At 36.6% G+C, this 14,543-nt stretch overlaps 2 protein-coding genes across 3 annotated transcripts; both read left to right on the top strand.

Annotated features, from left to right (window-relative positions):
• Positions 1–36: 36 nt before the first annotated feature.
• LOC135793798 (uncharacterized) lies at positions 37–7,705 on the top strand. 2 transcript variants are annotated; one of them, XM_065304897.1, is made up of 5 exons: positions 37–5,242; positions 5,518–5,586; positions 5,684–5,788; positions 6,021–6,093; positions 6,154–7,705. In XM_065304897.1, exons 1-5 carry the CDS (start codon positions 37–39, stop codon positions 6,230–6,232), a joined length of 5,532 nt encoding a protein of 1,843 aa, XP_065160969.1. In that variant the 3' UTR covers positions 6,233–7,705. The 2 variants fall into 2 exon arrangements, with proteins under 2 accessions (XP_065160969.1, XP_065160970.1); XM_065304898.1 differs by lacking the exon at positions 5,684–5,788.
• Positions 7,706–8,114: 409 nt separating this feature from the next.
• On the top strand, positions 8,115–12,599 carry LOC135793785 (UPAR/Ly6 domain-containing protein crok-like). The gene is made up of 3 exons (XM_065304873.1): positions 8,115–8,616; positions 9,406–9,594; positions 10,062–12,599. The coding sequence occupies exons 1-3, from the start codon at positions 8,547–8,549 to the stop codon at positions 10,277–10,279; spliced, it is 477 nt and encodes a 158-aa protein (XP_065160945.1). The 5' UTR covers positions 8,115–8,546; the 3' UTR covers positions 10,280–12,599.
• The last annotated feature ends 1,944 nt before the right edge of the window (positions 12,600–14,543 follow it).

The raw sequence follows: 14,543 nt of genomic DNA, 5'->3' as shown, positions 1-14,543 counted from the left end.
CAATCTGTTTTGGCTCGAAAACAACGAGAATTGACAATGTTGGCCCGTGGTGATACACAAACATCTAGTATGGAAATAACCGATGAAGATTTGCGATACAGTGGCGCAGATTACTCGCCCAGCGGAAGCAGAGCAAATATTCTGGAAGAGCAAATTGATCAACTTGAAGCACAACAAATAGACGAACCTAAATTTACCGATGAAGTAGTACGAGAAGTTATTGATGAGACACGCCATGCAACATCAAGTATATCAAAAGACTATGAGTACTATGACATAGATAAAAATGTTTATGTCAAATCAGACTTAGACGTCGCAACTACCGAAAGTGTAAAAGGAGAAAAAGTAACTAAAGAACATAAGGACACTATAATTGAAGAGGATGAAACTCAACTTGAATCCGTTACCGAAGAGACAGAAGATGTAACAACCAAGATTGAAACTATCGCACATCAGACTGAAAAAATTTCAACGGATCAATTCGCAACAGAAATTGATTCCACTGCAAAAATTACAGATGAAATTGCACACAAAGCATCTTTTGTTACTGAAGTAAGCACGTCCATAACTGACGATAGCATTCATTCAGAAGTAGTGACCAAATTATCCGATGATAAGAAACAAACTGTAGGAGGTTCCTACGAAGTGACAGAAAAGAGCCAAACTAAACTTGATGATTCAGTCATTGATAAAGTAGTTACTGAAAGTAAACAAGTCATGGGTATACTCGACACTAAAACCGAACAAACAACAAAACACACCGAAGATAAGAAAATGGAAGGTGATGTAGAAGTATCCACGACTGAAGCTGTTATTACGACCAAACAAACATCCGAAAGTAAAATCATTGATGTTGGCCACAAAGAAGTAGTTGAAACTTCAAGTACTTCTGTTGTTGAATTACCTGAGATGGAAGTGGAAATGGAGAAACTACTTGCCGAAGGTGGGGAGTTAGTAATAACAAAACATGAAGTCCTCAGAACGTCAAGCGGCGAATCTAGTCAAGAATATAAATCGCCAGAAGAAGGTCTTTCATCTTCATCATCCGGGTTGAAACAAGATGAATTGAAACCTGTGGGTGTTATTATGAGAAAACAAAAACATTTACTTGATGATACCAGCAGCAGCAGTTCCAAACAAGACCGGAAATCTGGAATTGAGTTTGAAGCTTATTCTAGCTCAGGTGAAAGTCATTATCAGAGTTTTGAAATTGACAGCGGACGAAGCAGACCATGTTCGTCTGATGTTGATGTCCTTGTAGCGGGTGGATCATCTGAGTATGAAAGTGCTTTGACTTCTCAAGGAACTCATTTAACATCCACTGAATATCACACTGCTGTGAGCAGCATCAGCTCTAAGGACAGCATGAAAAGTTTAGATAGCGAAAGTTCTGGTCATTTAGGAAGCATTGAAGTATCGGAAGCTTCAGAAACTTTGATCCAATCAGAGTACGAAGGTGATATAGCTGATAATGACCTCCTACCAGAAAAACCATCTTTGGGAGAACGACAAAACACTGATGTAAGTGACATGGAAGAATATATGCAAGATGAACTCATTGATATGCCACCAAAAATGAAACGATCACATGAGATGACATTCCAACCTGAACCTAAACCGCTACAAGAAGATTCACCACCATTTGAATCAGAAGAAGTTAAATTGGCAACAAGTCTGGATGATGGAAGTAGTGTTTTGAGTGTTAGCTTGTCAAGCACCTCTAGTATTGGAGCTCAACGAACTGTCATCGAGCAAGATTATCCACTGAGTTCTTCAATTGTCTCAGATCAATTCAGTTTAGATGATTCACAGTTCCACGGAAGTACTGACTGTCTGAGCCAAACACCGGTACCACCCACAACTGAAACTTCAACCTCGACTCATACATATGCTCAAAGCGCACAAATAGATAGTGTAACCCTAAGCACATCAATGGTTGAAGAGAATGGAGTGCAATCTGTTAGTACACAGGTTGTTTCTCAATCACATACACCGGAAGAGGAAAAAGATATTAGCGTAGAACTAGCTAGGCAACAATCTAAACCGCAAGATATTCCTGAACAAAAGAAGCGAGGACATCGCCGTAATGAAAGTACATCGTTTACACCGAGTATGTTACCACAATTGACTAAAATTGATATTCAACCGATTATGACATCAGATATTACTGAAAAAACGTTTGAAATATTAAGTATGAAGGAAACTGAGAGTTCTGTTGAAGTGGAGAAAGAAGATGTTGCTGAGTCTGATGTAGAGTCACGTCCTCAATCACAAATTAGCAAAACTGATTCTGAGCGAGAGCGTGTTCCATCTTCAAATGCATTTACTGACTCTGAATTAGCAGAACTGGCAAAACAATCTTCAGAACCAATCAGTGATCCAATAGATAGACCAGTTTCACCTGAACCTGAAGAATTAAAAACTGACGTTGATGATGGTGATGATATTGAAGATATAAAGCAAATAATCAAAGATGTTGTTATCGAAAAGAAGAAGGAAATTCTAGATAAACGAGACTCTCACGGAAAATCGAGTTCAACGTCCAGTGAGAAATCAAGTTTTGAAGAAGCAGAAGCTGATGCAGCGTTTAATATGGTTCCTCACGTGTCGCCTGCACACAAAGCCAAACAAATTTGTCCTATAATGGAAGACGAAGATGCTGAAAAGCATGAATTGGAAACCCGCGAGAAAGCGCAGAAGGAGTTTGAAGCTAAGAAGAGAGCTATGAGAGATGTTAGTCCTGGACCAGTTCCCGATATTCACGTCACTGAACACATGACACCAATGGATCGGAAAGGATTCCATTATCCCGATTTAGAGTTAGAAGAACAAGAAGCGTTGGAGATAAAGAAACAACAAGTAACTGATGTTGAAGTAGCAAAAGAACCTGAACAGATTACGCCTGAAACTCCAGCGTCTGCGTCAAGTAAAAGTTCAGAATCTACTGACCAGGGCCGAGAGTATGTTATTGAATCAGATGCTTCTTTGCCAGAGGAAACTGATAGTCAACTAACAACTGACGAAGCCAAAACTACGACAGAAGAGTTAAAAACCGACACAGTTCTTGAAAAGACTATAATTGCGGAGGAAACCAAAGAAATACCATCACCCGTTGAATCAAACAGCGATTCATTTGAAATGCTAGAAAAACCTGATCTCATGGATGAGTTTGTTGTCATTGAAGAAGTTGCTAAAGAAGCGCATGAAACTGACATTGAAGGAAAGAGTGTAAAAATCAAAAAAGTAAAAATGGTTAAAAAGCATGACGAAGAGGTAGAAAAACTAATTGTGCGCTCCGCACCTTCACCCACAACTAAAATGACAGATATTAAATATTATCCAGACGGGTCTTCTAGCGATGAATTAGGATTTGACTTTGAAGATAGTCCTCCAAACAAAGAAGAAGGAGAAGCAGCTAGTAAAAGCCCACGTGATTATGTATACGAATATGATCGGGAATTAGAAGCAAACAAGAAATGGATAGAACAACAATTCCAAGGAGACCATGCCGCTATGTTGGCTGCCGGATATGGCTACGAAATGGAGTTTGAACGCTGCCCATTAGAGGATATTAAAGAAGAAGATGCTGCTGATTTTGATTCGTCCAGAATTGGCAGTTTAAACTCCCAAAAGAACTCAGGTGGAAGTTTAGGCAGTGTTAAAGATTCATATTCAAGTACACCAGAGTATGATGTATTGGCAGGTCGGAAATACTTTACCAAATCTGGTGAACACGATGATGTTTCTATGTCCAGCTTGCAAGAGTTTGAAAACCTTGAACGTGCAATGTCTTTAGAAAATCGAAAGTTCCATACTGGATCACAAGATTCTTCTAGTAACGGTAGTTTTAAAACTCGATACCTAAGCCGCGGTGCACAAGGTGATGAAGTATCTGTGAGTTCTCTAAAAGAATTTGAGGGTCTTGAGAAGGCTTGCATTGCTGCGCATCGTGTAGAAGTTATGGTAAAGGAAGAAGAAATGCTTCTAGCCCAAATTGATGAAAGTCAAGAAAGTATGACCTCGGAATCGGAAAGTTGTGAAACCATTACAAAAGAGAAACAACAGCCAGCCACCGAGGAAGATGAAGAAGACTATGAAAAGCGGATGTTTGAAATTGACGAAATTATTAGACAAGCTCAAACCAACGTAGAGAGATTTATTGATCTGAAAGAAGGAGAAAAGACTGAATCTATTGGACGAGGGGATTCAGTTGAAGAAGTCTCTAAAATACCAGATTTAGATCTTGATACACCATTGCCAATCGAAACAAAAACAAAAGTGTTACCCCAGTGGACTCAGTCAGCAGATCTGATGTTGGCTTCTACCGATTCGTTGGATTTAAAAGACTCTAAACCAGCGCATCATGGTAGCACTGACAGTTTAGAACAGAAAACTGGCGTGGAACTAATGACTGCTAGTACTGACTCAATCGAACTTCAAGCGAAACTAAAGGGTACCATTATGACTGATAGTTTGGAAATGAAACATGGCCAGGGCCTTATTTCCAGTGATTCCTTGGAGCTTGCTACTGGAAATATTGTTGCAGGTTTCAGTGATTCCATTGACGAAGATGGTTCCCGCATTGGTGGTTTTGATCAGAGCAGTTCCAGCACTGGCAAAGATTTAAGTTGTTCCAAAGAAGAGGAACCCATTGATATGACTAAACCAATTCCTGAAATGGTGGAAAGCACTGACAGTATTGCTTCCACCTCAACCGCCACACGTGCCATGTACCAATATGAAACCGACTCGATGATTTCGGGCAGTTTTACCAGTGAAGGATCCAACACAATGGTTTCGTCAACTGATAACATTGATCCAGTCACCGGGGAACCAATTGATCTCTCAGACGCCGTTCGCCAAGTATGGTTTGGTGATGATCAGGACGAAGGAGAAGCGTATGTCACCGAAGTAATTGAACCGGGCGAGTCTGAAATAACTCATTATACGTTTAGTGGTCCTACCGCAGACGATCAAATGCAACAATTACTGCAAGACTTTAACGAAGGAGAGGAAGTTGTTGAGGAAACAACCACCGATGAGCACGGCAACGTGCATGTAAGGCGAACAATTAAAAAACGAATTATTGTCAAAGATGATGGTACTGAAAGCATCATCAAGCGTACGTGTATTGACGATAAAGGCACCAAGACCATTTATACGCAGGAATTTAGCACCGCACAGCCGGACACGGCAGCGGCGGTACAAAGTTTGCTATCTCATATTGCCGGAGATGTTACAGGTTTGTCGCAATCACATGATTTTTAACCGAAACCTTAATTTATTGTGCATTCCATATCATTCAGTTCATTTGAAGTTTGAAATTCAACAAAACCAGCTTGTTTGCCATTTTAGTTAAACGATACACTCAAGACATCACCATTTCTCTTTCTTTACGTTTTTATTTTATTATATCTTTGGGTAAGTTTTGTTTGGGTTAATGGCATGCGGTTTTATACTCATAGAATCTATTTCTAAAATTGAAGATGTATTAAAGTGGTTTATTGACGTTTATAGGTGAATCTTCAGTCACATGGCAGGAGTCTACAGTGACTACTACCACCACCACTACTTCTTCACAAAAAGGTGAGTGTTATCGACATGGGACTTTTAATTAACACAAACCTCTAAAAAAATAATGATTGAGGTATAAATATTTTTGCTTTAAACATGTTTTATATAGCATTTCGTAGACGCCCGATGCTTCTTGAAATCAGCCTGGATGACAAGACTATGATCGAAGTCGATCCAAGGGAACACGACTGGCGTTTTAATTTGCCACTACATGGTAGTTAAAATTAGTCTACATTGACTGTGCCCATGCATCAGCAAACATATTGCATATGAAATTTTATCTATATGTTTTTTGTCTCAACTATCCCCTACAACGCAAAAGCACACGACATTTCGCATGCGACAACGATATAATGTGGAATGATACGTCCCATTTTTCTATCTCACTATAAATGTGTTGTGTCATTTCCGGTTGGATATTTACACGTTTATTTTGATTGTTTTAGCCGAAGATGACGAAAGGAAGGCTGATGGAGCATCTGGAACATCCAATGACGTTACCACTACCACCACCACCAGGTAAAATTATTAAAACTTAGAGAATAACGAAATTAACTTAATAAATATAATATTTTGCAGAACCGTTACGGATCCTCAACATCTCTCCGAAGAAATGAAACAGTTGCTCAAAGAAATGGAAGAGCAAGGCAAGAAGTAAACAATTGATAACCGTATCTCTCGCTATTGGTCGACAATGTTGATCGTAACATAACACTTCTACTATCTTTTTACTATGTAATCGCTTACAAAAACAATGCTGTCCAAAAATTATGCTGGATGATAATCGTAACAAAAACGTACCAAAAAGCGTTCTTTCCACTTGACTCGCTTTGTCCATTATAAATGCAAACAAAACTTTGAGAAAAAATGTCATAAATGATAACAAAATCCATCCCGCCCGTCGAATATGGAAGCATACAATCATAGAAACCATCTAAGCAAAACATTTTATGGAGTTACTCAACACGATGAATAAAATCAGCAAATTTTGCAAATCACACATAAATGTAACACGCAAGGAATTATCAAAAGCGTTGTACTTATTCAGTGACCTAATTAGATGTGTTTCCGCTAAGTCTAATCCAAGAAAAAGAGCTGAATATAAAATTTAAAAAAAAAACATAGGCAACAATTTTATTGAAAATTCTGCTAGTCGGAAGTTTTTTGACCGTCTAGTGATATACTAGTACTTAATATATAAATTAAAAGGTATGAGTACGAGAACAGACAACAATTCAAATAATTGGAATGATTGACGAGACGACCAGTGAATTTTGGAAGACGATAAATGTTAGGAGTATTATTTAGCGTGGGCTAAATAACAAGACCAAGCTTGAACAAAACGACACCACTAATAAATAATTATTTGAACGTGGAAGTTATGAGTAGCTTAAGAAATATGCGCAGCTTTGTATTACATGTACAGCTTTTAAAACGCTTCAAAATAACTATAATCCATTAGATAAGGTGATTTCATAAACAGTCGTAGCAGGAATATATTGAATAAACACATACCGAATAAAATAAACACAAAACATAAAATATATTCTTGTTATTATCGAACAAACTTCAAATAGTTACTCTTATTAACATAATAATTAATCTATCTTTGATAATGAAAGACTTATCGTTTGGTTTCACTTCTGCGAGGTGATAACAAAGACTAGTCATAATAATGGCATATTTCTTAAGGTATTCTAAGATATCCGAGCTTAAAAGATGAAATGTGAATGAGATTTGTTTCTTTTGAATAAGTTGATTTTTTACTAGAAACGATGAAAGAAAGGATGAAGATTTCGAAAGCATCAAATGCAATGAACAAAGAAACATTAAAAACGAATTGCTGCTATTCAATAAGCAATTTGTGGTTAATATAGTGTGTAGCTAGGCTTTAAAAATCTATTGGAACCTACAAATTTGCCTATGAGTCGTGCGTGCAGTTATTTTTAACAGGGTTAGTGGTTTTTCCCTTTAATCATGATTGCAAAGTGAGGATTTTTGGCAGATTTGAATGTTTCAATTGTTTTATGTCCTTGATTTTTATTTTAAGTACTCAATGTGAATTATATATTACTATTAAGAAAAATGTGTATCAAAATATTTAATGAATAAAGCTTACAATTAAAATTTGCTTCTGAGTATCAATTTTCCCTAATTCTAATTTCTTAATCTAAAAAATTATTATTTTATACCATTCTCAGCGGATTTTTCAAAATAACGATTTTTTTATGCAAGGAGGCGGAGAAGATGTTGTAAAATGGATTAAAGGATAGGAATTTATGCTAATTCGTCTGTTTATTAGTTAGTCAACTTGAAATTAAATTAAAGTGTCAATAACAAATGTGACCCTGAAATTTTGTGTCCAAACATTAAATCTGTAACCATTTGAATGCATTTTATATCTGAAACCGATAACCCCTAACAAATAACGTAATATTTACGCAGTAATAATATTTGAATACAAACTTGTAAACAAACGCAATACGTTTCGATTCCAGTTTACATTTCGTTGTTTTTAAGGCCTTCAACGAAAAAGACAAACATCAGTTCTGGCAAGCTGGAGGGAAAGATAACCGATAACGGTAATATAAGTTTGATCGATCCGTTGAGGCACACTTCCCCATTACGTCATCCCACGAAGTCCTACAGACGCTGCGGAAATGCCGGGGTGGCGCGCGCGGTAGTGGGGCGGCCGACAACGTCACGACGACGCCACCGACGCCGCCACCACGAGCGCCTGCTCCATGCAGTCAAAGCAAGAGGGGCGGCGTGGCGTCGATACATCTCCGCGCTCGCTCCTTCGCAACGCCGCCAACGGGGCAGGCCGGAACCGCTGGAACGCGTACGTCGAACCGCGAGCGCCGAGTGCGAACGGAGCCTCCGAAAACAAGTCAGTGTGAAACGAGAGCGACGGTTGTTTGTTGGCGATCGTGTGGACGGTGCATGAACTGCAGAAGACTCAGCTAGCAATCATGGACGCGCTGAGCAGAAGGAGCGGATGGACGTGGACAGTGTTAATCGTGGGCAGTATTGCGATTGGATGTAAGTAGAAAACAAAAATTGTACGCTTTTTCAAAGAACGCCAACGACGACAGCGCGCAAGTATGTACGTCCCGCTCGATGTCGAGGGTTTATGTAACACTCGAGGGTGATATATACGGTTATCCTTGAACCGTGTGCCGAATATACCTTCGAAGGGATCGCATTCCAATTTGGAAGGTCACCACGCAGTGCCGTTTTTTAAATCAATCAAATATTTTATCCACGACTGACGATTTTATTTATTGCTTTTCATGTTTTACAAAGGAGTAATTTTCGATGCTTCCGCTTTCCGTGAGTGGGTCTGCAATTTATGCGCTTAAGCTTCTCTCATAGATTCTAGTCAATAAAACCTTCAACTATTCTATTTCTACGTTGAGCCGCCGAAAGAATCAATAATATGTTATACTATTTAATATCCGATTAAGGTAAAAGGATTTCGTCGTGGTCGTGGTACTTATGCCCTTTGGACGTTGGAAAGTGACACACATTTTGTCACAGCCCAAGGTATCTGGAACGCGCGTAATCTAAGAAACCCGAGAAAATCGCCAATTATAACACAACTCAACCAACGATAAAAAATTTGCTTTCAATGCGAAAACGTCGGTAATTAATGTGTCCGCTACAGATCGTTGCAAAATACCGATGACCATGAAAATTCTGATTCACTCGCGTGCATTACTGTTACGTAATTGAACCACTTTGACTGTATTAAATGCTGATAATAATATTTTCGACACGCAAGATGTGATTTTCATAATGCATTTCTAAACATCCTTGTCTGTATTGCAGGTGCCACGGCGAATAGCAACGAGCAGGAGAAATCAATCACGTGTTATCAGTGCAATTCAGAGTATGATCCACGATGCGGCGATCCGTTCGATCCATACACGCTCGGAACGGTCAACTGTTCGATGAAGAAACCGCTCGAACACATGCCAGATTATAAGCCAGTCTTGTGTAGGAAGACAATGCAAAAAGGTATGCACGTCACTAGGACTAGGATAATAGCTTATTTTCATATGAAAGTATCATTTAAAAATAGAAGCCACAAAACGGGGTACAAAATGTCAACTTAAAATCCATATTTATGTCACCTCAGCCTGTTTTCCTCATGGTGTCTTTTTCATCGTTTAAGTGAGGAGATTTAATGGGTGGTAATTAATACCAATTTAAAAGTTTTCATTTTGTGGCTTGAGCTAAGTGCAACCTATGCTTTATAATTAGAGAGTGTATAAATATAATAAAGTCGTGTGCGGGAACTGTGCTGACATGTTATAAAAATAAACAATCAATCATCAAGATATTGGCTGTTAAAATAAATAAAAATTTAGATTTTGATAAATTTGAACTACTTTTAATTAAATATAAGTGTAATAATAATATTTAGGCATAATTGTTGTTGTTTTTCCTTGCTGCTGGGCATATTGATTTATTTTGTTTTCCAGTTCAAGGAAAAATCCGTGTGATTCGAGGATGTGGCTACCTGCGAAACGAAAGAGACGATGGAGAATGCATGAAACGCAGTGGCACACACGATGTGCAGTTGCGTTACTGTTCGTGTTCGAAGAATCTTTGCAATTCTGCAGAACACACCACGATCTCCTCGAACATGGTCGCCGCCTTCGTCACACTCGCCCTGACGCTACTCCTGCGACAACCCTAAGCGTCAACACCACTAAACCCAGTTCACCGTGTTGCATCCCTTCGCGAACGATGCGACAACAGATATCAAAACAAAACCAGACACAACAAACGTTCCCATGAATAACTTTAAAGATCAAAACAGGAGAGTATTCGAATACGACGCCAAACGACTATTCCTGCCCTTACACAATAAACAAACTTTACTTCCACGAAAGAAAATGCATTCGCACGTGTAGGATTCAAATGGTAAACGCCACAGTCGATCCTCATATTTGAATACTCTCAAGAATGAAAGCAATCATTACAACGATAATGATTAATAAAACGGGTCGCAATGCAATACACACGACGCATTTTCAAAGCAGCTATAAGATAGTATCACATGCGTTTACTTAGTGGATAAGAATCATTGATCAAAATTGATACAACAACGCTTTCCACAACTTCAAAACAGGAATATAAACAATTTTAGAAACACTTGAATGAAAGTTAGGTTGAACTGAGCTGCTGAGTACATAATTATAAAATAAATTAGCATAAAACACTAAAATCTAAAACTAATGTATATCTCAAAATCGCTTGCAAGTACAACACGTGCCGGAAGGAATTTCCAACGAAGAAATACATGAACAATGTACAGAATGCATGGAATTGTAAAACATATATATTCAAAAGGATGCGTCTATTAATATTTTATCGGCGTTGAGACGATCGCACGAATGCTCCATTAGTTGCAATTGTTTTATCTTTGCACGACACGACTAAAAACTATCCTGCCATCTTCAAACATCTCAATCATTACATGACATTTACAAAATCCGATTAATTTGGATTGTAAAATTACGTGCATGCAAAGATAAAACAATCAAAGCGTTACCTCGTGGCAGCATAGTTTAAACATTCACACTCACACGTACACGCCCACACTCACACGAATAAATCACATACACCGTACATACGCATACACCGAGTAACGAATTCGAAAACTATAAATTAAGGCAAAACAGAGTGTAATATGGTCAGATCATATTATCGCGTTTGAGCTGTTGTTATATACTTTCGAAACACTGCCCATGTCAAAATCGGCGTGTGAAAGTTTCGTTTTTCATTTTCATCGAATAATAAGAATTATACCGACAAATAGGTGGATCTATAATGTTTCAGTTGAAATGTTACAACAAACAAAAAAACGTTAATGATAAACGCTGCCATTTAGTAGATAACTAACTAAAAATTATAAAAATTAATAATGCTTGCTAAAACGTTTTGTAGTTCCAGCAAAATTTTCATTATTCAAAAGATGTTTGGATAATAAAGTTTTTGCGTAATTATATTAAGTTTGAATTCCAACAAAAAAGAATTACAATAGAATTGCAAGAGTTCTTATGAATAAGTGTAATAATGACATCCTAGTTACGCGTACGAATATTTGCGTAATGTTGATTAATTTCTAATAATAATAATATATAACGAAAGGATAAAGCAATTTTGAAAGCTTAAGATTTGTTTGCGCGCTTTGTTAAAGTTTGTTGAGTTTACGAATCGGCTTCGAATCGGCATATACCACAAGAATTTGGAACAGAGTCAGATTCAATTGAGATTATAACATGAAAGAAAACATCATTATTGAATATAAGCTTGATGAAATGCCGATTGTATATGGTTTTGATGTATAAAATCAAATTGATTGATTGATTAAAAACCGAAATTTTGAATATAAAAGTACAAAAATGTACCTTACAGAATTTACACACAAAAATCTAAGTGTTTCATGCCATTAACATAATTACATAGGTATATATAATGTTGAATAGTTCCTTCTTGTTCTTCAAGCATACACGCCCCCATAAATGTTTTTGTTCTACAACAACAAATGTAAGCAGGAAATTAAATAGACTATTATTGTTAATGTGCAAAGAAGACACAGAAATTAGAGAGTCATTCTACATAATTCTTTTCAAATGTCGAAGCAGACAATGTTATTGGAGTGGAGCGAAAATGGATAACATAATAACTGAATAAAGCTAAATAAGAGAAAAACAAAAACGATCGAAATAATTATTACACTGTGTATGTATTATTAAATAACTAAGGTTTAAAAAATATACCATGATTGTAAATAAGAAGACAAAGAAATACTTATTAAAAACTCTGTGAAAATAAATACTAACTGAAAATATGGTAAAAATTGGAAGAAGCATATTTCTTCGTATTTTTTTATGAATTATTATAAATTATTTTGAATGCACGCTGCTATAATAATACATTGTTTGGTCATTGTATATGTCTTGTATGTCAGTCAAAAAATGAAAGAAAAATAATAATTATAGAAATACTTATATTGCAGTTTTACAATACAAACAGTTTCTTCCCAAAATGCGTCCCCATACGTTGACATTTTTTCCAATTTTGAAAAACTTGGTACGGAAAACACTATATCTGCACTAACAATTAAAGGATTCGGGTAAAGTGATATTAGATTGTAAATTTATGACCACTCTTTCCTACTCTTCCCCCCCACACACTCACATGACCAGCGCTTCAAACGGTTCAACTGGTTTGTTTTTATCTTATATTTTTAGTTGATACCGACGCGTTGTTCGCGACGTTCAGGTAGACAAATCGTGCTATGTTGAACCATCAATCGACGGCATTTAGTGGTTTTGGGCTTTGGCGTGTGCTGTTTCGTTGTAATTGTTTTCAACAAGTGTAATAATTACAATTATTTAATATTCACGTGTGTTTTGCGGTCGCCCTGTCCAGGTTGCCGGTGATCCAGAACAGAATTCAGTCTTATCGCTACGTATGTATGGTACGTATTCTCCGACAAAGCACGTTTCTTAGTTTTATTGTGGTGGTGTGCAGAACCGATGAGAAGGGGGGCCAACTTATTTTTATCTGATAGAGAATTTTACAATTTTTCATAATCAGCAATTCGTTGGCTGCTATCTCTTTTAGTTTAAGAGATATTAATTATCAAAAATCGTCGATAAAAATTATCAAGTACCCCCCCTTGGCAATTTTTTTCTTAAGAATTAAAATTTCATCTCTCGGATTTCCGTTTCAATTGCTGTCCTATACACATATAAAGCGTGAAGTAACTTTTACAAAAATATTTGTGTTAAGTGAGCCTTAGAAGTTGTACATGAAAGATATAATACATAAAACTTTACATTAATTTATATTAACGTAACGAAATTAATTATATAAATATTAATTTCAATTTTACAAGGTCATTATGTCGGTAATCGTTTGTTCCAGATTAATGTTTTCTTCATATTCAGGTAACGCAAGAGTTGTTATATTATAAATTCCACGAATTAGATTTAAAAAAAAATGTTTTAATGTTTGTCATTCGTTGATGTGTTATGAAACGTTATATAATATTTTATTTATGTAGATGCATTTGAGAATGGTTCCGTATTCAATTCTATGTTTATTGTGATTTTTATGTAAACAACTTTTTTATCGCGTTGAATCAGCTACACGACGCTGCACTTGCACTACGAACGTGCGAACGTTTCAGTGTGTTTTTAGTGTGTTCTTCCTTACAATTCAGTTAAATGAACGACAATACATCATATCGATAAATATCGGCACTATACCATAGATGTGTTTAGTGTTTTTCATTGATTTGTGCGTGAAATGATTTTAAAACTTGTGTCTTCATTTGTGCGTTAGTGTACCGTCGGTAATTCGATTTTTTCAATGCTAAGAATTGGAATTCAAAATTTATATGCCATTATTAACTTCGAGTACGTATAATTAAATTTTGTCCTCGGCAGGAATTTACGGGAATTTAAGCAAGTTTACTAGCTCGTAATGATCTGAACATTGTGGGTCAAAATACCGCTTGCAATGCAAATTTATTATCCGACGGAAAGGACTTTATATTTAATTATGCAACATAGTGCAAGTGCTAATTCACGTGTTTTTTTCTGTTTCAGTTCTTTCTTTGATTAGCTACGTCATTGGTAAGTATGTAAATATTATTACATCATGATAAAATTTTTATAGTGCATCAAGCGTTATTCTGTTGTATTCTTAATTTTGTAATTGGGTTAACGCGTTTAATAGATTGATAATTAATTAATGTTGTAATATATATGTAAAACACGTTTTAAATGGGCTTCCGGCTGTGAAGAAGAGCGATAACGTCGGCAGACACTTTGTCTTGATTGTGCGATCCTCTTTATCTCTATTAGTTTAGAAGATATCGCTAAAACATATTTCGATACAATGAGAAGACCCCCTCTTTGCATAATTTTTTTTAAAACCCTATT

Source organism: Atheta coriaria, unplaced genomic scaffold (assembly GCF_025399875.1).
Source record: "Atheta coriaria isolate IRGN ID8LTWV9N9 unplaced genomic scaffold, Caltech_Dcor_3.1 hic_scaffold_6_pilon, whole genome shotgun sequence".
In the NCBI taxonomy this organism is placed as follows: Eukaryota; Metazoa; Arthropoda; class Insecta; order Coleoptera; family Staphylinidae; genus Dalotia; species Dalotia coriaria.
The sequence above is the reverse complement of the archived record's forward strand: the minus strand, read 5'-3'. Positions and strand labels throughout refer to the sequence as shown.